We start from the raw sequence: 23,847 nt of genomic DNA on the forward strand, positions 1-23,847 counted from the left end.
CAAATGCATGTTTCTGTTCCCTAGTATAATTACAATATAGCTATCAGACGAAAGGAATGGTATATCCTGCATAGATCATTAAGGAAATCTAAAGCTGTTTGTTATACCAATAAATACTTAAGTGTACACCAAATCTGGTCCCGAAGAGGCAATTTTCCACTTTCTATCCACAATTTCACATCAGGGCTACACAAAGAAAATAGGTTTACCCACACAAGCACCTCTATCAATGAGTTGGCAATGTATTGGACATAGCCTTGTATGGTGCATTTGGCATAAATGCAGTATGTGTCATTTAAAAGGAATGATGAGACCCACATAAAAGTATGTGTTATATCATAGAATATAAGAATGTGTTATGTAGAATTCATCACATTTGACCTGAGAGGAATGCTTAACCAAGTCCCATCTAGGATGGAATGACAACTACTGTATATCATAACTCTTTGATAACATTACATGGCTGTTACATGATCTTGGATAATGTCAGATCGCTGTTACATGATCTTTGATCCTGTTAGAATGACTTTGTTCTTAACGATCTATTACAAATGCTTACATTGAGTTCAGGTACATTGTTGTACTTTTTTGAAAGGGTATGCTCTAATTTACACACCTAAAACAGTACCTAGTAGGGATGGTACACAATGACAACACTGTGGTTGTTGCCATAAGCATTTCTGAATCTTAATGTACAGCTTATGAAAGTGTTGCAGGCTTTATGTTATGTCCAATGACTCCATCTTGGCACTCCCCCACCATTGTAACAAATATTTTGGAAGGTATAGAAATGCATTTATTAATGTCTACATTTGTTTTTGCCACGTTTATTCTTAATGCATGCTTTCAAATTATAATATGTGAGCTAAAAATAAATATACACATTTAAAAAAAGTAATTTAATTTAAAAAAAGTTTTAAATGTTACTGTCCCCACTACAACAAAAGAAGACTTAAATGCATGTAATTTTGTCCTTGAAACACTTATTTGAAATACTGTAGCATTGCATTCATTCCTCTGGAGGACTGCTTCTACTGGGGAGTACCAATATGGCTGAATGGTGGCTTCAAAGTCTCTTATCATCAGCAATCCAGAGTTTATATACTGTGTATTTGGAAAGTTTTGAGACCTCTTGACTTTTTCCTCATTTTGTTACGTTATAGCCTTATTCTAAGATGGATGAAAGTTTTTTCCCCTCATCAATCTACACAATAATGACAAAGCAAAAACATGTTTTTAGAAACTTTAGCAAAAAAACTGAAATATAACATTTACATAAGTATTCAGACCCTTTACTCAGTACTATGTTGAAGCACCTTTGGCAGCGATTACAGCCTCATGTCTTGTTTGATATGACACTACAAGCTTGGCACACCTATATTTGGGGAGTTTCTCCCTTTATCCTCTGGAGATCCTCTCAAGCTCTGTCAGGTTGGATGGGGAGCATCGCTGAACAGCCGTTTTCAGGTCTCTCTAGAGATGTTCGATCGGGTTCAAGTCCGGGCTCTGGCTGGAAGCCACTCCTGTCCTGAAGCCACTCCTGTATTGTTTTGGCTGTGTGCAAAGGGTCATTGTCCTGTTGGAAGGTGAACCTTCGCCCCAGTCTGAGATCCTGAGCACTCTGGAGCAGGTTTTCATCAAGGATCTCTCTGTACTTTGCTCCATCTTTCCTTCGATCCTGACTAGTCTCCCAGTCCCTGCCACTGAAAAACATCCCCACAGCATGATGCTGCCACCACCATGCTTCACCGTAGGGATGGTGCCAGGTTTCCTCCAGACGTGACACTTGGCAGTCAGGCCAAAGTGCTCAATCTTGGTTTCATCAGGCCAGAGAATCTTGTTTCTCATGGTCTGAGAGTCTTTAGGTGCCTTTTGGCAAACACTAAGCAGGCTGTCATGTGCCTTTTACTGAGGAGTGGCTTCCGTCTGGCCACGTTAACTTTAAGGCCTGATTGGTGGAGTGCTGCAGAAATGGTTGTCCTTCTGGAAGGTTCTCCCATCTCCACAGAGGAACCCATCGGGTTCTTGGTCACGTCCCTCACCATGGCCCTTCTCCCCCGATTGCTCAGTTTGGCCCGGGAGCCAGCTTTAGGAAGAGCCTTAGTGGTTCCAAACTTCTTTACAGACTATTCCTTCGACCTTCAACCTTTTTGCTCTGACATGCACTGTCAACTGTGGGACCTTATATAGACAGGTGTGTGCCTTTCCAGATCATGACCAATCAATTGAATTTACCACAGGTGGACTCCAATCAAGTTGTAGAAACATACCATGAATGTTCAATGGAAACAGGATGCACCTGAGCTCAATGTCGAGTCTCATAGCAAAGGGTGTGAATACTTACAGTACCAGTCAAAAGTTTGGACACACCTACTTATTCAAGCATTTTTCTTTATTGTTACTTTTTCTACATTGTAGAATAATGGTGAAGACATCAAAACTATAAAATAACACATATGCAATCATGTAGGTACCAATTTTTTATTTATTTTATTCTTCAAAGTAGCCACCCTTTGCCTTGGTGACAGCTTTGCACACTCTTGGCATTCTCTCAAACAGCTTCATGATGTAGTCACCTGGAATGCATTTCAATTAACAGATGTACCTTGTAAAAAGTTAATTTGTGGAATTGTTTTCTTAATGCATTTGAGCTAATCAGTTGTGTTGTGACAAGATAGGGCTATCTTCTGTATACCACCCCTATTTGGTAAAAGACCAAGTCCATATTATAGCAAGAACTGCTCAAATAATCGAAGAGAAATGGCAGTCCATCATTACTTTAATGAGGGGCGGCAGGGTAGCCTAGTGGTTAGAGCGTTGGACTAGTAACCGGAAGGTTGTGAGCCCCCGAGCTGACAAGGTACAATCTGTCGTTCTGCCCCTGAACAGGCAGTTAACCCACTGTTCCCAGGCCGTCATTGAAAATACGAATTTCTTCTTAACTGACTTGCCTGGTTAAATAAAGGTAAAATAAAAATAAAATTAAGACATGAAGGTAAGTCATTGTGGAAACTTTAAAGAACTTTGAACTTTGCCAGGAAAAGAAGACCCAGAGGACAAATTGCTGTAGAGGACAAATTATTGCAGCCCAAATAAATGCTTCACAAAGTTCAAGTAACAGACACATCTCAACAACTGGTTTGCGCTTAGTGGGACTATCATTTGTTTTCCACACCAAACACCTCCAGGCTGTGTAAGGGCTATTTGACCAAGAAGGAGAGTGATGGAGTCTTGCATCAGATGACCTGGCCTCCACATTCACCAGACAATCCATTTGAGATGGTTTGGGATGAGTTGGACTGCAGAGTGAAGGAAAAGCAGTCAACAAGTGCTCAGCATATATGGGAACTCTTTCAAGACTGTTGGAAAATAATTCCATGTGAAGCTGGTTGAGAGAATGCCAAGAGTGTGCAAAGCTGTCATCAAGGCAAAGGGTGGCTACTTTGAAGAATCTCAAATATAAAATATTTTGGTTACAACATGATTCAATATGTGTTATTTCATAGTTTTGATGTCTTCGCTATTATTCTACAATGTAGAACATATTCAAAATGAAGAAAATCTCTTGAATGAGCAGGTTTGTCCATACCTTTAACCGGTACTGTATGTAAAAATGTATATACTTGTGTATGAGTTTTTTTGCAAAAAAATCAAAAAACCTGTTATTACTTTGTCATTATGTGGTATTGTTTGTAGATTGATGACAGGTTTTGTCTGAAACGATTTCAGCAATCGTCTGAAACGATTTCAGCAATTTTAGAAGTAGGCTGTAATGTAAGAAAATGTGTAAAAAGTCAAGGGCTCTGAATACGTTCCAAATGTACTGTAGATCATTGGTTATCCCCCTGTACTGTTTACGGTATTCTGATGTACACTCTCCAGGACCACGGCTGGACACAACTTTAAAACACACAATGTAAGAACCCCAAAATAGCCATAGCACTAGAGCAACAAGAACAGTGTTTACGTAGAAAATAAAAGGTGCTTTGGAACTAGGTGGATTTCAGGAACAAACATAATAATGACATTAATCAATGACTGATTATCTTATGAGAGAATTTATGAGGAAATAAGGTCAAATAATCCTACTGTTTGGTTATAAATCTATAACGAGAGAAAGAAACAGATAAAACCAGTACTAAACAACCATTTACTTAAAATATGTTAATAAGTAATGATATATAAATATCTATAACAGTAACACCATTTTTGTCTTAATGTAAAATAGTGGCTCTGGGGTAAAGTTTCATTTGGGTACAGATCTAGGATCAGCTTCCCCTCTCGCAATCCTAATCTTAACCATTAGTGGGGAAATGCTTAACTGACACAAGATCAGTCTAAGGGCAACTTCTCCGTACACCAAAATAGTGAGGCAACAATCCTTTTTGCTGTTGCCTTCACTTGTGCTGTTCTTGTCTGTTAATACTAACTTCATGCAAACCTGTTGGTTAAGGGCTTGTAAGTAAGCATTTCACTGTAAGGTTGTATTTGGCGCATGTGACAAATACACTTTGATTTGATTTGCAAAGAGAAGACTTTTACAAAACAACCTAGCTAAGGGGTGCTGTGGAGTATGTGGAGAAATGATTGGATGTTGGCTGCTTGGTTGTACTGTGGGGTGGCGGTGGGTTCACTCGTAGAAGCGTGTTGTAGGGCCTAGCTTCAGTTTCTCACTCAGTTTCTGGATAAGAAAGGACAGCTCCTCTGTAGCCCGAGACTTGTCTTCCAGGAGTTCGTACCGTAGACTGGAGATGTCCTGCTTGATTTCTTTCAGCTCACCTGCAAAGTAACATGTAGAGCAATAATGTAATTTCTGTTCAAGTGGTTTGTATTGAAGAATTCAGTTTGTGTTCTCAAATGCAATATTCACTGCATGACAATGTTGAACTGATCTACTCTCCATAATCTTTTTAAGTGCACAATGCAGTTAGCGTGGTTTATTTTGCTTCAAACGCCAATGAGAACCCTGTGGAATTCGACCAGTTTGCAGACCTCTTCCTACCCTTGAGAATGGTTTATTATTGGCATTGTGTAACAACACTGCAACAGATTCTCAGAGACAATTTCAGATGAGGTACTTCAGAGTAAAAGTTAAGATGCAAGATTACCTTCATTGACCTCGTCGTTTTCTTTGTCCACTTGTGCTTTCAACACGTAGCGTTTTATGAGTCTTTTCATGATTTGCTGCAACAAAGAAAGGAAAATGTCAAAATTGTAGGCCTATATGCTATTATGTTAATGTGACATTTTGGCTAAACATGATATTTTAGACTGACGGAGAGGTCACCTTACCTGATAGCGAGTGGGTTGGTTCAGGATGCTGTTAAAACTGTGGGACTCTGCTATGCGCAGGTTGGACTGGGTGAAGAGATTGAGCTGCAAAACACAGACATGCACAAACACACACACATATTTGGATATTTTATCTGTATACTCAATCAACCATTATGAAAATAATGACCAATGATTAACGTGAGTCTTTATTTGTTTAATCAACTTTATATATAGTTTTGTCCATTTTATTTTTCAGATGGGGGGGGTTTACAGGTACAAAAACAAAATAAATGCATATAAAGATGACCCATTCCTCACTCAAACCCCATCCACCTGTCTGCAACCTCACTAGCTTTCTAGCCAGCCACCCAGATAGCTAAGTTCGGCAGGCCAGATACCTAGGTGCAGGCAGCCAGATAGCTAGGTCCAATATATTTGTCCAGGCCTCAATTGTTCCTTGACTAGCACCATTCATTCTCGCTGTTGATAAATCTACTGTTGTAACTGACACGATCGTTAGAATGAGTGGACCAAGATGCAGCGTGGTATGTTTCCATCCTTTTATTTAGAAGAGAAACTTAAAGCACTTAAATAAAGTGAATAAATGAAAAGTGCCGCTACATGCAGTTCAGAAAGCAACTACACACAAACATAGTCAAGGTCCCACAAATCACAATGGGGAAAATGGCTACCTAAAAATGATCCCCAATCAGAGACAACGATACACAGCTGTCTCTGATTGGGAACCATACCAGGCCAACATAAATCACTCATCACCTAGATGACCCACCCTAGTCACTATCACACCCCAACCAACATGGAGAATAAACAGCTCTCTATGGTCAGAGCGTGACAAACTGTATCCACTGATTAAATGGGAGAGAGTGAGGTGATTGCCATCTTAGATAAAAATGTTATATTGCAGCAGTACCCGCAAAACACCAGTCTCAACGTCAACAGTGAAGAGGCGACTCTGGGATGCTGGACCTCTAAGTAGATTTCCTCTATCCAGTCAGTGTCTGTGTTCTTTTGCCCATCTTAATCTTTTTATTGGCCAGTCTGAGATTTGGCTTTTTCTTTGCAACTCTGCCTAAAAGGCCAGCATCCCGGAGTCGCCTCTTCACTGTTGACGTTGAGACTGGTGTTTTGCGGGTGCTATTGATTGAAGCTGCCAGTTGAGGACTTGTGAGGACTTTTAAATTATAAACTTGGATTAGCTAACACAACGTGCCATTGGAACACAGGAGTGATGGTTGCTGATAATGGGCCTCTGTACGCCTATGTAGAAATTCCATTAAAAATCTGTCGTTTCCAGCTGCAAAAGCCATTTACAACATTAACATTGTCTATACTGTATTTTGGATCCATTGTATGTTATTTTAGTGGACAAAAAAATGCTTTTCTTTTAAAAACAAAGACATTTCTAAGTGACCCCAAACCTTTGAACGGTAGTGTAAATACAGTTGAAGTCAGAAGTTTACATACACTTAGGTTGGAGTCATTAAAACTCGTTTTTCAACCACTCCACAAATGTCTTGTTAACAAACTGTAGTTTTGGCAAGTCGGTTAGGACATCTACTTTGTGCATGACACAAGTACATTTTTCCAACAACTGTTTACAGACAGATTTTTTCACTTATAATTCACTGTATCACAATACCAGTGGGTCAGAAGAGTACATACACTAAGTTGACTGTGCCTTTAATTTAAACAGCTTGGAAAATTCCAGAACATTATGTTTTGGCTTTAGAAGCTTCTGATAGGCTAATTGACATCATTTGAGTCAATTGGTGGAGTAGATGTGGATGTATTTCAAGCCCTACCTTCAATTTCAGTGCCTCTTTGCTTGACATTATGGGAAAATCAAAATAAATCAGCCAAGACCTCAGAAAAAAATTGTAGACCGCCACAAGTCTGGTTCATTCTTGGGAGCAATTTCCAAACGCCTGAAGGTACCATGTTCATCTGTATAAACACCATGGGACCACGCCACCGCCATACCGCTCAGGAAGGAGACAGATGCCTTCTGTCTCCTAGAGATGAACGTACTTTGGTGCGAAAAGTGCAAATCAATCGCAGAACAACAGCAAAGGACCTTGTGAAGATACTGGAGAAAACAGGTACAAAAGTATCTATATCCACAGTAAAACAAATCCTATATCGACATAACCTGAAAGGCCGCTCAGCAATGAAGAAGCCACTGCTCCAAAACCGCTATAAAAAGCTAGACTACGGTTTGCAACTGCATATGGGGACATAGATCGTACGTTTTGGAGAAATGTCCCAAGAAGGGCCTACAGCAGCACCTAGATCTTCTGCACAGATTCTGTCAGACCTGGGCCCTGACAGTAAATCTCAGTAAAACAAAAATAATGGTGTTCCAAAAAAGGTCCAGTTGCTAGGACCACAAATACAAATTCCATATAGACACTGTTGCTCTAGAGCACATTTAAAAAACGATACGTATCTCGGCCTAAACATCAGCGCCACAGGTAACTTCAACAAAGCTGGGAACGATCTGAGATACAAGGAAAGAAGGGCCTTCTACACCATCAAACGGAACATAAACTTTGACATACCAATTAGGATCTGGCTAAAAATACTTGAATCAGTTATAGAACCCATTGCCCTTTATGGTTGTGAGGTCTGGGGTCTGCTCACCAACCAAGAATTCACAAAAAGCGATAAACACCAAATTGAGACTCTGCATGCAGAATTCTGCCCAAAAAATAACCTCCAGAAAAGAGACGTTAAATTCTACAACCACCTAAAAGGAAGCGATTCCATAACAACCTTCCATAACAAAGCCATCACCTACAGAGAGATAAAACAGGAGAAGAGTCCCCTAGCAAGCTGCTCCTGGGGCTCTGTTCAAAAACACAAACAGAGCCCCAGGACAGCAACACAATTAGACCCAACCAAATCATGAGAAAACCAAAAGTGAATTACTTGACACATTGGAAAAACAGAGCAAACTAGAATGCGATTTGGCGAAATACCTGACCACTGTGACTGACCCAAAATGAAGGAAAGCTTTGACAATGTACAGACTCAGTGAACATAGCCTTGCTATTGAGAGAGGCCGCCGTAGGCAGACCTGGCTCTCAAGAGAAGACAGGCTATGTGCACACTGCCCACAAAATGAGGTGGACACTGAGATGCACTTCCTAACCTCCTGCCAAATGTATGACCCTATTAGAGACACATATTTCCCTCAGATTATAACCACAAAGAATTTGAAAACAAATCCAATTTTGATAAACTCCCATATCTATGAGTGAAATACCACAGTGTGACATCACAGCAGCAACATGTGTGACCTGTTGTCACAAGATAAGGGCAACCAGTGAAGAACATTGTAAATACAACCCATATTTATGTTTATTTATTTCCCTTTTGTACTTTAATTATTTGCACACTCTTACAACACAGTATACAGTATAGCCATAATACAACATTTGAAATGTCTCTATTCCTTTTTTACCTTTGTGAGTGTAATGTTTACTGTTCATTTTTTATTGTTTATTTCACTTTCATTTATGATCTATTTCACTTGCTTTGGCAATGTAAATATGTTTCCAGGCGAATAGAGCCCATTGAATTGAGAGAGAGAGAGAGAGAGAGAGAAAGAGAGCGAGAGAGACAGAGACAGAGAGAGACCGAGAGAGAGCTTGAGACAGAGAAAGAGAGAGACCCTGGACACATATGAATCATCTTGATACTATTATTGTGTGCCATGGGGGGCCTGCTGATTGAACAGATGATATCCTCCAAGGATTATATTAGAGACAGGCATCAAACCTGTCTTAAAGGGGATTTCAACACTCCATACATATAAATTGGATGTTATTATCTTTTAAGTAGGGCTTGAATAATATTCCATGTTCTCTTACTAGACGAGTACTCCAGACTCCAATGCATACAAGAGCCTTCTCTTTAGGTGGATAGCGTTCATATTTATTTGTAATTTAAATATGGCGAGCCACAGACATAATGCAAAAGCCATTGATCCTCTCCAGGGTCGAATTATGGATGCAAATTATGACCACCCAAAGTCAGTACTGAGAAATCATGGAAGAATATACATTACATCATGCACAAATCATAACCCCAATAAACAGAGATCTCCGCATAAAATGTTGTCTCCAGCTAGAGCGAACTTGTGTATTTTTATAATCAAAACAATGCAGAGAGAGAGAGAGAGAGAGAGAGAGAGAGAGAGAGAGAGAGAGAGAGAGAGAGAGAGAGAGAGAGAGAGAGAGAGAGAGAGAGAGAGAGAGAGCAATAGATGATTTGATGAATGAATGAATTCATCCATCCATAAATACACCTATCTATCCATACCCTGGACTTCGAACTGTCCATTCCCAGCTCTACGTCCTTCTTCAGGCTTCGTCGTCGGCAATGCAGCATGCCAACTATCCACCTGATGAGGTGGTAAAAGGACTTGGGAGTTGGAATGATGCTGAAGGGAGGAGGCAGCGTCTTGCCATTGTCAAAGTAGGACAGCCACAGTTTGGAGCGCGCAAACTTCCACTCCACGTCCGCGTCATCCTGAGAGATAAGTAGAGTTATCGAGAAGTCGAGAGATTGACTTAGTGAGACTAGCTCAGTAACTGTTACAAACACCATTATCCAAAACCTGTTTGAACTAATGATAACCTGCTCACTTCTGTCTCGCTCATGGGATGTTAGAAATGTATTGTAATGTTTTTAAAATTGTATAACTGCCTTAATTTTGCCGGACGCCAGAAAGACTAGCTGCTGGCTGGGGATCCATAATAAATACAAATACTTCATTTGCTGTTGGCCTAATCTATGAGAGACAACACTATTAGCCTAATACTGCCATCGAAAAGTCACAAGCTGTTGTCTCTGATAGGACATTACAGCAGAGGCCTCATGCCACTTCTTGTATCTTGTGTTGCGGATTATCAAAGGAAATTCCCACAATACATAACATGGATCATCTCCAAATAATTGATTAAAGCAATAATACATGAGGGGGTGTGATTCATTGTGGCTTTAGCACGGCTGTACTGCGGTCATATGAGGCAAGTAGGAAATAGCAACAAATATTCCCATAACACATAACAAGGATAATCTTGAAATGATTGATTTCAGAGCTATTCATAGCAGAGCCCCTGATGTTTCACAATTAGAGACAACAGAGCATAGTTGCTTAGGGCATACTGTGCTACATACAGCATTATATAAAAACCACAGCAACAACAAACAGATTACCCCAAAATACACTATCCCTATAATTATAACCAAATGAAATGGCGGGGTGTACAGATGCCACTGATTCATCCCCAGGGTGAAGTTTTCCCCTAGGTATAGATCTAGGATCTGCTTCCCGTTCCCCAATCCTAACCATTATTGGGGGAGATGCTAAACTGACCCAAGATCAGCGTCTAGGCTGGGGTAACTTCACCCTACACGAGTAACTCACCTCGATCTCTTGATAGGAGCTGTTGATCATGGCGATCAGCATGTTGAGCAACACCACCACCATGGTCACGTTGTAGATTCCGTAGAGCACGTAGCCAATGTTCTCAATGAACTTGTGGTTGTATTTGAGCACCACGGAGGACACCTCTGACAGCCCAAATATAGACCAGAACAGAGTCTTGAAGCTCTCCTCCACCCTGTGGTGACAAGGAAGGAAGGGGATTGTCACAGGACAGGCTGATTAGTTCTAGGGGTTTCTAGTTTGTGGCTGTGCCCTTGTGAGACCACAAACTACATTTGGCTTCGGCCCAAAGTGACAGGCAATAACAAAGTGCTACTTTAAAAAAAAGTGATGCGATTAAGATGTCACTTCCTGTGTAGCCTAACCTCTAAGGGCAGACATGTGATGTATGATGTATGGGGAATTAACCAAATATCTTAGCATGTCTTGCTTAATACTATCCTGGTATATAGTCCTCTGGTTGTCAAAGTGACTTTGAGGAAAATTAACAACAAGATTGAAGAATAGTTTCATGGGAATTGTTGCATTCAAATGATTATTTTTATTTTCAGGTGATGTCCCTGTATTTGATATTTTGTGTTATATGAATTCCACAGATGTCCTTGGTAAGGGCAGAAATGACCATTGGGACTCTTGGCAATGTTACATGAGTGTGTGTGTGTTCCATTTGTAAGTGTGTGATCCATTTATGCCATGCCAGCTTGGCTAATAAAATACAATATGGACACCGAGACAATTGAGGAAAACAATAAACCATAACAATGGAAATTATTTCATTTTCTCACTTTGGAAAGAGTAACCTTGGAGGGAATCCAGTCCAGTGTGAAATGAGTTATTTTTTCTGAGCTGCCACAATTCCGGTTTGAGGCACTCTTAGAAAGGGAGACCAAGTTGGGCCATTTTCTACTTCATACTGCACTACACTGACTGAGTCGATAGACTGAATGAGCTAGCGCTTCTTGATTGGACTCAATAGAGGAAGAAAAGCGCTCTCTACATGAATGGAGAGCGCACTTGTCGATGTTTAAATGTTTTATGAAGGTTCATGGCAGTAGATAGGTTCTTACTTGATAAATGTGTATCAATCTTATTCTCTAGTTTATTATTTTAGGAGTGTATTCATTTCAGGGCCTTTGGGGACAAAACAATAAGGTTGAATGTATACAAAACCTCCCTACTGACTGTGTACAAAGCAGTTCCTGTCACTGACTCCAGACCTCATCAATTAATGTTCTCTTTACAAAAGTTGACCGAGACTGTCCCCACAAGTGTCTCCCTATACGTCTGTTCAAGTAAGTGTCCTCATAAAGTGGTCCCAGTGTCTGCTATAATCACTCACGTGGTGAATGCCGGGTTGACCTTGGCACCCAAGTAGTAAGAATAGAGGATAAACATGCCAATCATGAATGCCAGGAAGACCATGATGAACAGGACCATGAACTTGAAGATGTCTTTGACAGTGCGGCCCAGGGAGATCTGGAGCGGTCCGAAGCTCTCGTTAGCCGGCAGGATGTAAGCGATGCGTGTGAAGCTCAGCACCACGGCGATGGCGTATAGTCCTTCTGAGATCAGCTGGGGGTCTGACGGCAGCCATTTGTCCCTCGCTACGTGGAGGAAGGGGTAACAGTCAGTTGTTTTATTATCACTCATAGCAACATGCACAATGTGTTTAATGCATGGCGCAATAGGATTGTTCTACACAATGGTTGGGTTAGACTTTGCTTTACAGACTCACTAGGTCGTTGCAGGCTTTGAAATAACACAGCAAATGGTAATTACATAAGAATTCCCCTAAAATGTGTATTTTGTTTCTTTGGGATGCATCAACACAAGCACCAATAAACCTCCTAATTTCTCAGTAAATATCAGGTCAAACTAAATGAAACAGGACTATAAATAAAGTGCTTGTCACACCCTGATCTGTTTCACCTGTCTTGTGCTTGTCTCCACCCCCACCAGGTGTCTCCCATTTTCTCCTCTGAGTATTTATACCTGCGTTTTCTGTTTGTCTGTTGCCAGTTCGTCTTGTCCCGTCAAGTTGTGCCAGTGTCTTTCTCCAGTTATGACCTGTTTTGCCTGTCCTGACCCTGCCTGCCGTCTACTTCTGCCAACTGCTACCAGGATTACGAACCCCTGCCTGTCCTCGACCTGCCTTTGCCTGCCCCTGAGACTTGAACCATCTGCCTTACGTATCTTAGCAAACTGTCCATGACTGACCCACCAGACTCAGACCAGCTCTGCAACACTGTTTCCTCACAAGGAGCCACCATTGGAAGACACAAGGAGTTACTACATAACCTTATGGAAGGATTCCACACCTTGGTGGAAAACCATGACCATGCCATCACTGCATTGTTGGAACAATTCAGCGGACTATCTATTAGGCAGCAAGCCACAACGAAAACCTCCCAGACTCTAAGTAACTCCGCTTCCCGGGGTGCATCTCCCCTGCCTACCCTGGCTTCCGGAGAACCCCAATTACCTCCTTCAGAGCGCTACACTGGGGATCGCGAAACCTACCGGGCGTTTCTCTCCCAGTGCTCCTTCATTTTCGAGCTGCAGTCCTCTTTGTTTCCGTCGTACTGTTCAAAGATAGCGTCTCTTATAGCGCTGAGATAGCATCTGGAGGATTTCGTGGCGGAAGTAAGGAAGGTGTTGTCAGGTAGAGAGGCCGCTTGGAAGCTCCTTCAACTGTGCCAAGACTCCTGTAGTGTGGCAGACTACGCGGTAGACCTTCGCACTTTAGCCGCCGAGAGTGCCTGGAACCCGGAATCCCTGTTCCTTCATGGATTATCAGTGGGAATTAAGGATGAGCTCGCAGCCCGGGAGCTGCCTTTGGACCTCGACAGTCTCATAGCCTTGACCATAAGGACAATACATATCCACCTGTCCAGTAAAAAGCCCAGGCTCATCAGTAGGTATGAGTACGCCGGTGGGCCATACAGGAAGTCTCCCATTACTCATACTGCTCTCCATGCTATCCTGTTGTGGGGTGACCGGTCTAAATCTCTCCAGGTGCTCGTGGACTCTGGGGCCGACGAAAGCTTTATGGACACTACCCTGGTGTCGGAGCTGGGTATCCCCACACAACTTCTCTCCGTTCCCATGGACGCCAGAGCATTGGACGGACGCTCTATTGGCAGTGTCACTCACAGTACGATTCCTATCAACCTGTGTCAGAGTCCATGCCGTTTCTGCTCATTGAATCTCCTCATGCACCCTTGTATTGGGATTGTCATGGCTCCAGTGGCACAACCCCCTGATCGACTGGGCTACAGGTTCAATGCTGGGTTGGATCCCATTATGCCACGCGCATTGCCTCAAGGCGATGCAGCCCACCCCTCAACGTCCTCCTGTGGGCTTGGGTAAAGCCTCGGAACTCTCCGCCATTCCCGCGGAGTATTAGTACCTTCGGGAGGTTATCAACAAGGCCAGAGCCACATCTCTTCCTCCGCATCGACCCTATGACTGCGCCATTGACCTCCTCTCTGGCACTACATTGCCTCGGGTGGCTTTATTCGCTGTCTGGTCCAGAGACCAAGAACATGGAAGGGTTCATTGAGGACTCTTTGGGGGCAGGGATCATTCGTCCTTCTGCCTCCCCTGCCAGTGCAGGGTTCTTCTTTTTTTGGATATGGGAAGGAGACGAATGGAAGAAAGCCTTACCACAGCTAGTGGCCACTACAAGTATCTGGTTATGCCATTCGGACTGACCAACGGTCCCGCAGTGTTCCAGGCTCTGGTCAATGATGTGTTCCATGACATTTTAAACCGGTTCGTGTTTGTCTATCTTGACGACATTCTTGTCCTTTCCCCTTCGGTTCAGGAGCATGTTCTCCATGTTTGACAAGTCCTCTAGTGCCTCCTGGAGAATCAGTTGTTTGTCAAGGCTGAGAAGTATGAATTTCATCACTCCACTATCTCCTTTCTGGGATATGTCATCACTGCCGGGAACATTCAGATGGATCCAGACAAGTCGAGAGCGGTTGTGGAGTGGCCCCAACCCACATCCAGAGTTCATCTGCAACATTTCTTTGGATTTGCTCATTTCTACTGCCGCTTCATCCAGGGCTACAGCACCTTGGCTTCCCCCCTCTCTGCACTCCCCTCAACATGGGTTTCGTTCACGTGGTCCGCATTTGCTGACCGGGTGTTTTTGGATTTCAAGCATCGGTTCACTACAGTCCCCATCTTAATCTATCCAGACCCATCCCATCAGTTCGTGGTTGAGGTCGACGGCCCCACTTGGACGTTGGAGTGGGGCCGTCCTGTCCCAGCGTTCTGCCCAAGACCAAAAGCTGAATCCCTGCGCTTTCCTTCGTCTTAATCCCACAGAGAGGATCTATGACGTTGATCACCGGTCAAGATGGCGCTGGAGGAATGGTAACGGAGACACTGACTAGAAGGGGCAGAACATCCATTCCTAGTTCGGACCGACCATACGAATCTGGAATTTCTCTGCGCCTCACCTCAAGGCAGTCTCATTGGGTTCTGTTGTTCACTCGTTTCAATTTCACCATCTCCTACCGCCCTGGGTCCAAGAATGTGATGCCTGACGACCTCTCTTGCTTGCATAGCTCCGCAGCTACACTGCGGCACACCAGTTGCTAGTTCTGGATTCTGCCCGGTCCCAGTCCTGGAACGGGTTTCTTTCTCTGCTCTAACCTGCTATCCCGGCTCCAGACGGACCCTGGCCTTCCTCCAGCAATGTTTTTTGGTGGCCCACTATGGTTTCTGATGTCTCTGCATTCGTCGTCGTATGCACGTTGTGTGCTCAGAATAAGACTGTGGCATGCTCCGGCCGGCCTCCTTCAACCACTCCCTGTACCTCATCGCCCCTGGTCCCATACATCCCTGGACGTTATCACTGGTCTCCTATCCTTACGGTGTTGGATAGGTTTTCTAAAGCCACCCATTTCATCCCCCTTTCCCAAGTTAACTTCAGCCAAGGAGACGGCCCAACTCATAGTACAGTACATCTTCCGAATTCATGGATTTCCGGTCGACATAGTCTCTGATCGTGGTCTTCGGTTCTCATCCTGATTCTGGAAAGCGATCTCTTGCCCTTCGAGTGCTCCATGAGTGATCAGCCCCCGCTCTTTCCTGAGCAAGAGTAAGAGGTCAACATACCCTCGGCCCAGATGTTCTTCTGCCGCTGTCGGCTTGCCTGGGAGAGAGCCCGGTTCCCCGTACCCCGGCTACCCGCTATCGTCTTGGGCAGAGGATGTTGCTGTCTACACGGGATCTGCCCCTCCGGATTGAGTCCTGCAAACTTTCCCCCTGTTTCATCGGCCCTTTCCCAATCTCTAAAATCCTTGGCCCCTCTGTTGTTCGTCTTCTGTTGCCCTGCACCCCCCGTATCATCCTAAGTTTCATGAGTCCAAGATAAAACCTGTGTCTCATTGTCCTTTGTCTTCTGTTTCTGTGTTTTTTCCTTGTTATGGTTTTTGTTCTTGTCTCCCCGGTTACGACCTGAGGCTGCCTGCCATCTACGTCTCCAGACTATTAACAGGATTACGAACCCCTATCTGTCCTCAACCTGCCTTTTTCCTGCTTCTGTCTATTCAATAAATCTTTCAGACTTGCCTCACGAGTCTGTATATTTTTTTTTATTTCACCTTTATTTAACCAGGTAGGCTAGTTGAGAACAAGTTCTCATTTACAACTGCGACCTGGCCAAGATAAAGCATAGCAGTGTGAACAGACAACACAGAGTTACACATGGAGTAAACAATTAACAAGTCAATAACACAGTAGAAGAAAAAAAAGAGAGTCTATGTACATTGTGTGCAAAAAGCATGAGGAGGTTGGCGAATAATTAAAATTTTTCAGGTAGAGATACTGGTGTGCAAAAGAGCAGAAAAGTAAATAAATATAAACAGAATGGGGATGAGGTAGGTAAAATTGGGTGGGCTATTTACCGATTGACTATGTACAGCTGCAGCGATCGGTTAGCTGCTCAGATAGCAGATGTTTGAAGTTGGTGAGGGAGATAAAAGTCTCCAACTTCAGCAATTTTTGCAATTCGTTCCAGTCACAGGCAGCAGAGAACTGGAATGAAAGGCGGCCAAATGAGGTGTTGGCTTTAGGGATGATCAGTGAGATACACCTGCTGGAGCGCGTGCTACGGGTGGGTGTTGCCATCGTGACCAGTGAACTGAGATAAGGCGGAGCTTTACCTAGCATGGACTTGTAGATGACCTGGAGCCAGTGGGTCTGGCGACGAATATGTAGCGAGGGCCAGCCGACTAGAGCATACAGGTCGCAGTGGTGGGTGGTATAAGGTGCTTTAGTAACAAAACGGATGGCACTGTGATAAACTGCATCCAGTTTGCTGAGTAGAGTATTGGAAGCTATTTTGTAGATGACATCGCCAAAGTCGAGGATCGGTAGGATAGTCAGTTTTACTAGGGTAAGTTTGGCGGCGTGGGTGAAGGAGGCTTTGTGGTGGAATAGAAAGCCGACTCTAGATTTGATTTTAGATTGGAGATGTTTGATATGAGTCTGGAAGAAGAGTTTACAGTCTAGCCAGACACCTTGGTACTTATAGATGTCCACATATTCTAGGTCGGAACCATCCAGGGTGGTGATGCTAGTCGGGCGTGCGGGTGCAGGCAGCGAACGGTTGAAAAGCATGCATTTGGTTTTACTAACGTTTAAGAGCAGTTGGAGGCCACGGAAGGAGTGTTGTATGGCATTGAAGCTCGTTTGGAGGTTAGATAGCACAGTGTCCAGGAAGGGCCGGAAGTATACAGAATGGTGTCGTCTGCGTGGAGGTGGATCAGGGAATCGCCCGCAGCAAGAGCAACATCATTGATATATACATAGAAAAGAGTCGGCCCGAGAATTGAACCCTGTGGCACCCCCATAGAGACTGCCAGAGGACCGGACAACATGCCCTCTGATTTGACACACTGAACTCTGTCTGCAAAGTAGTTGGTGAACCAGGCAAGGCAGTCATTAGAAAAACCGAGGCTACTGAGTCTGCCGATAAGAATATGGTGATTGACAGAGTCGAAAGCCTTGGCCAGGTCGATGAAGACGGCTGCACAGTACTGTCTTTTATCGATGGCGGTTATGATATCGTTTAGTACCTTGAGCGTGGCTGAGGTGCACCCGTGACCGGCTCGGAAACCAGATTGCACAGCGGAGAAGGTACGGTGGGATTCGAGATGGTCAGTGACCTGTATTTCGAAGACCTTAGATAGGCAGGGCAGGATGGATATAGGTCTGAAACAGTTTGGGTCCGGGGTGTCTCCCCCTTTGAAGAGGGGGATGACTGCAGCAGCTTTCCAATCCTTGGGGATCTCAGACGATATGAAAGAGAGGTTGAACAGGCTGGTAATAGGGGTTGCGACAATGGTGGCAGATAGTTTCAGAAATGGAGGGTCCAGATTGTCAAGCCCAGCTGATTTGTACGGGTCCAGGTTTTGTAGCTCTTTCAGAACATCTGCTATCTGGATTTGGGTAAAGGAGAACCTGGAGAGGCTTGGGCGAGTAGCTGCGGGGGAGGGGGGGGGGGGGGGGCTGTTGGCCGAGGTTGGAGTAGCCAGGAGGAAGGCATGGCCAGCCGTTGAGAAATGCTTGTTGAAGTTTTCGATAATCATGGATTTATCGGTGGTGACCGTGTTACCTAGCCTCAGTGCAGTGAGCAGCTGGGAGGAGGTGCTCTTGTTCTCCATGGACTTTACAGTGTCCCAGAACTTTTAGAGCTTTTAGAGTTAGAGCTACAGGATGCTATATCTGTTCTTAGTTCTGCATTTTTTGAACGGAGCATGCTTATCTAAAATGGTGAGGAAGTTACTTTTAAAGAATGACCAGGCATCCTCAACTGACGGAATGAGGTCAATATCCTTCCAGGATACCCGGGCCAGGTCGATTAGAAAGGCCTGCTCGCAGAAGTGTTTTAGGGATTGTTTGACAATGATGAGGGGTGGTCGTTTGACTGCGGATCCGTAGCGGATACAGGCAATGAGGCAGTGATCGCTGAGATCCTGGTTGAAGACAGCAGAGGTGTATTTGGAGGGCCAGTTGGTCAGGATGACGCCTATGAGGGTGCCCTTGTTTACAGATTTAGGGTTGTACCTGGTGGGTTCCTTGATGATTTATGTGAGATTGAGGGCATCTAGCTTAGATTGTAGGACTGCCGGGGTGTTAAGCATATCCCAGTTTAGGTCACCTAACAGAACAAACTCTGAAGCTAGATGGGGGGCGATCAATTCACAAATGGTGTCCAGGGCACAGCTGGGAGCTGAGGGGGGTCGGTAGCAGGCTGCAACAGGGAGAGACTTATTTCTGGAGAGAGTATGGGTCTCATCTTGAGTCATGATAATGCTACTACTATTTGCATAGGCCACTATTGCTCTAAATGTCAAATTAGAAACAGGCTTTTATGTGATTTTAAGTGCCAGCCTTTTGTTGACCTTTTGCATGTTTTAACGAAATGTTAGAGTTTGTACAGTTTACCAGGTGGATAATGTTGCACTTAAAGTAATTCTGTACTGTGTGTGTCACCATGCACCATTAGACAATTACAGCTTAGTACGAATGGTGATAGTCCTGTGTTAATTCTCAAATTATTCTTGAGATTAGTGTGCCTGCAGTGTTGCCTTAAGTATAATCATCGATAACACCTAACATTATAACATCCCCGTTTACATGTCTTACAGGGCATGTGGTTAGTTATTATGAGTGTGTGGTGGTATTTGTAGATGTGTGATAGATGCCTACTTGTCTTAACTGTATCATGGGTGTATTCATTCTAAATCCTGACATGAGGAACAAAATTAATACAGAAGTTCTTCTCTCACCGTAGGTAAAGTATTTGACCTCTGGGGGTAGGGTCACTAGGGAGAGATCGGTAGCGTGGATCTTTTCGTTGACGTACTGCTGGGCTCTGGTGGCCTGGAGGAAGGCGAAGAACCGAGCAGTGAAAGCGGCGATAAAGATTGAGAGCATGCCGAAGTCCAGAACGTTCCACAGCTGCTGGCTGTACTCCCTTGGCCCCTCAGTCCACAGTTCCTTACACTCAGACCACATCATCCCTGTGGAAAGCAACAAAGATGTGGATTGTGTTCATTAGGCACCAAACAGATTAAAATGTTCTGAAACTGAGCGAAACATCCCTGCAGAGGAAACAGCAACAAGAGGACTGGGTTGTGTTTGTTAGTTACGAAACTAAAGGTAAAGAGGGACTTGTCCAATAGGGACTTGTCCAATAAGAAACACAAATTTTTGTTTTCTGTTGCAAAACATTTTGCTATGTCATGCCCTAATGAACATGACCATAGTGTCATTGAATCGGCTGGCAATAGTGAAACTGAAGTGTGTTGATTCAGTAACCATCTAATGTCTACCTAATGAAACCACCTCCAGGGCCCGAAAATTGGTTAGTTTGTTTATTAAATTAACTGTCTGAATCTAGCTGTACTTTTGAAGCCATTTATTGAATCACTACAGATTAAAACCTCTAACATAGCTTTTAAAAATTAATTCAGAAGATGGAACATGGTTCTAGTCTCTACATCGATTCGTTAACTCAATCTGTCAAAGAGGGAGAGAAAAAGGATGAAATGTTCCCTCCTGAGAGACCATTGATTCTGCATTTAGATGATTGGTGAATGAAGGACAGAGGACCTCTTGGGTCATGTCAAAAGGCCGGTAGTGACTCATTATAATCGCTTCCTGGTTTCTGCCCTATCCGACCAAATGGGATGCATCTGCAATGCCGTCAAACTTGACCAGGCTCGATATGACGGTCGTGTTCATTAGGGCACGCAACGGAAACCAATTTTAAAACATTTTGTAGCAGAAAATGTTCCTCTCAGTTTCAGTTTATTTTGTTCATTTGATGCCAAATGAACTCAACCCTGGAAACCTCCCCATCCTGAGAACAGAATGGAGACTGTTGTGTAGAGGAGGGGAAAGAGAGGGTCCATTTGCAGATGTGTCACCGTAATTGGTATTTCAATCTTGCGGGAGCGGGACTGAAGACTGCTCCTCACTAAAATCTCATCTGATTTCCCCCTCTCCAGAGAGTTACCCTATTCTCTCTCTCGCAAGTACGCACTGACAACTGCTCGTTCAAGTTTAGGTCAGTATGGCTGCTAAACATTAAGTAAAACTGACCAGGGAAGCTATGGAAATTGAACTTAAACCTTTCACTTTTCATTTAAAAAACAAATGACTGTCTGTAACTCTACAATATACTGTACATCAGTGTTCAAAATGTGAAAAGCACAAAATAGTCTCCTGACTATTGTGCCATACAGCTGCTGTGTTTTAAATGCTAGGTTCTTCAGAGCACATTGAAAAGAGATTTCTGTTCTAAATAGAACACAATACAAAAAACAATATATGTTTAATTTCATGTGAATCTAACCAGGATAGTCCACTCAGTGACACTTGAATCTAACCAGGACAGTCCACTCAGTGACACTTGAATCTAACCAGGACAGTCCACTCAGTGATACTTGAATCTAACCAGGACAGTCCACTCAGTGACACTTGAATCTAACCAGGACAGTCCACTCAGTGATACTTGAATCTAACCTGGATAGTCCACTCAGTGACACTTGAATCTAACCCGGACGGTCCACTCGGTGACACCTGAATCTAACCAGGATAGTCCACTCAGTGACACTTGAATCTAACCAGGATAGTCCACTCAGTGACACTTGAATCTAACCAGGATAGTCCACTCAGTGACACTTGAATCTAACCAGGACATGAAACATGACTCTGATGTACGTCCTTGCCTCTGACGCATGTCCACACCTTTCCAAGCCCTTCTAGTGCCGTCAATCCTCCACAGTACCAATACCATGTTAATTAAACAAATACATCCTCTCTCACCTGTGACCCAGACCATGATGAGGATCTCAGTCCAGCTGAATTCAGTGGTCTTGACCCGGTAGATCTGCATGGGGTGGTCAGTGACGGTCACGTTTGGCATGGTGCGGATGCCCTCGAAGCGGTCCGATGCGTTGAACAACAGCAGGCACAGGAAGATGATGAAGGAGGCGGCATGGGCCACAAACTTCATAAAGGGGCTGCGCAAAGCATTGCCCAGCTGCAGAAAATAAGAAGGATCACATTTGCAACTCAGTCATTTAGCAGATGCTCTCATCCATAGTGACTTACAATCAGTGCATTCAACTTAGGTAGGTTAAATAACCACATCATAGCAAGTAAAACCTTCAGGTGAGATCGGTGGGATGCACAGGGAGAGTTCAGTCAATAAGAAGTCTCTGGAGTAACTATGCTGCAACCACCTCAACCTATACTACAAATCAGGATAGTTAGCCAGCTAATTTGCCTACATATCCTAAAATAATGTATCTTTTTTTTTTTAAAGATAAGTTTGAAATGGGCTCAGTCTAATTTTCTGAACAACAAAAAACACATTTATGTACGTTTAGCTTTCTTAATGAACCAGACAATCAACAGTTATTTCTGTTTGTTTATTAAAGCTATCTGGCTAACTCCATGAACCTGCATAGTAATATACCTGTCAGATGAAATTAGTTGGTTGTGAAGTATGGAGAAAACTATGCTACAGCCACCTCAACCTGCTTGAAATTAGTTTGTTGTGAAGTCTGGAGTAACTTCACAACAAACACAAATCAATTCAGTTTAGGTGGTCGAATCACTTGATCAATTCGTTCATGATCTATACAACTGAAAAGCTACTACTAGTCCTAATCCTATCCTATGCCAAAGCATTCCTGAAAAACAAATCGAAGTGTTCTCAAGGTGCCACCTCTAAATAAACATAGCAATAGTAATGATGCCAACAACCCAAATTGGCATTGTGCCATTAACATGCCCAGCTGTTGCTCTGCTTTTCTCCATTCCTCTTATAGCCCTCAATGATTAAAACACACATTGTTAGGCTTGGCTTTATGAGAGGGTAAACAACATCCCTAAAGATAGAAAATGTAACACTTACATTTAATTGGAGTGTTGTGAGAGACTCTCGTTATACTACTGAAACTTAAGACCTATCCATAAACCACCTGGGTAGGGCAAGGTAAGTGAATATAAACAAACAAGCACACTACACCCTATTTATTTACCCTCACACCCCTAGACAATTTATTTACCCTCACACTCCTAGACAATTTATTTACCTTCACACTCCTAGACTATTTATTTACCCTCACATTCCTAAACTATTCATTTACCCTCACTCCTAGACTATTTATTTACCCTCACACTCCTAAACTATTTATTTACCCCCACACCCCTAGACTATTTATTTACCCTCACACTCCTAGACTATTTATTTACCCTCACACTCCTCAACTATTTATCTACCCTCACTCCTAGACTATTTATTTACCCTCACTCCTAGACTATTTATTCACCCTCACACTCCTAGACTATTTATTTACCCTCACACTCCTAGACTATTTATTTACCCTCACACCCCGAGACTATTTATTTACCCTCACATTCCTAGACTATTTATTTACCCTCACTCCCCGAGACTATTTATTTACCCTCACACTCCTAGACTATTTATTTACCCTCACACTCCTAGACTATTTATTTACCCTCACACCACTAGACTATGTATTTACCCTCACACCACTAGACTATTTATTTACCCTCACACCCCAAGACTATTTATTTACCCTCACACTCCTAGACAATTTATTTACCCTCACACCCGAGACAATTTATTTACCCTCACACCCCGAGACTATTTATTTACCCTCACACCACTAGACTATTTATTTACCCTCACACTCCTAGACTATTTATTTACCCTCACACCACTAGACTATTTATTTACCCTCACACCACTAGACTATTTATTTACCCTCACACTCCTAGACTATTTATTTACCCTCACACCACTAGACTATTTATTTACCCTCACACCCTGAGACTATTTATTTACCCTCACACTCCTAGACTATTTATTTACCCTCACACTCCCAGACAATTTATTTACCCTCACACTCCTAGACTATTTATTTACCCTCACACCACTAGACTATTTATTTACCCTCACACTCCTAGACTATTTATTTACCCTCACACCACTAGACTATTTATTTACCCTCACACCCCGAGACTATTTATTTACC

The 23,847-nt window shown here is 43.2% G+C and overlaps 1 protein-coding gene across 1 annotated transcript in view; it reads right to left on the minus strand.

Annotated features, from left to right (window-relative positions):
* Positions 1 to 811: 811 nt before the first annotated feature.
* Positions 812 to 23,847, minus strand: part of LOC110488958 (short transient receptor potential channel 3-like) — a 58,689-nt gene continuing 35,653 nt past the window's right edge. Inside the window, exons 6-13 of the mRNA XM_021561455.3 lie at positions 21,605 to 21,821; positions 19,561 to 19,794; positions 12,090 to 12,354; positions 10,730 to 10,925; positions 9,619 to 9,828; positions 5,293 to 5,376; positions 5,109 to 5,184; positions 812 to 4,779 (exon numbers count right to left, since the gene is read on the minus strand). Coding sequence (XP_021417130.2) covers positions 4,631 to 4,779; positions 5,109 to 5,184; positions 5,293 to 5,376; positions 9,619 to 9,828; positions 10,730 to 10,925; positions 12,090 to 12,354; positions 19,561 to 19,794; positions 21,605 to 21,821 — 1,431 coding nt within the window. The 3' untranslated portion in view covers positions 812 to 4,630. The remainder of the gene's footprint in view (positions 4,780 to 5,108; positions 5,185 to 5,292; positions 5,377 to 9,618; positions 9,829 to 10,729; positions 10,926 to 12,089; positions 12,355 to 19,560; positions 19,795 to 21,604; positions 21,822 to 23,847) is intronic.

Source organism: Oncorhynchus mykiss, chromosome 14 (genome assembly GCF_057628025.1).
Source record: "Oncorhynchus mykiss isolate SJ-2025 chromosome 14, ASM5762802v1, whole genome shotgun sequence".
Taxonomy (NCBI): Eukaryota; Metazoa; Chordata; class Actinopteri; order Salmoniformes; family Salmonidae; genus Oncorhynchus; species Oncorhynchus mykiss.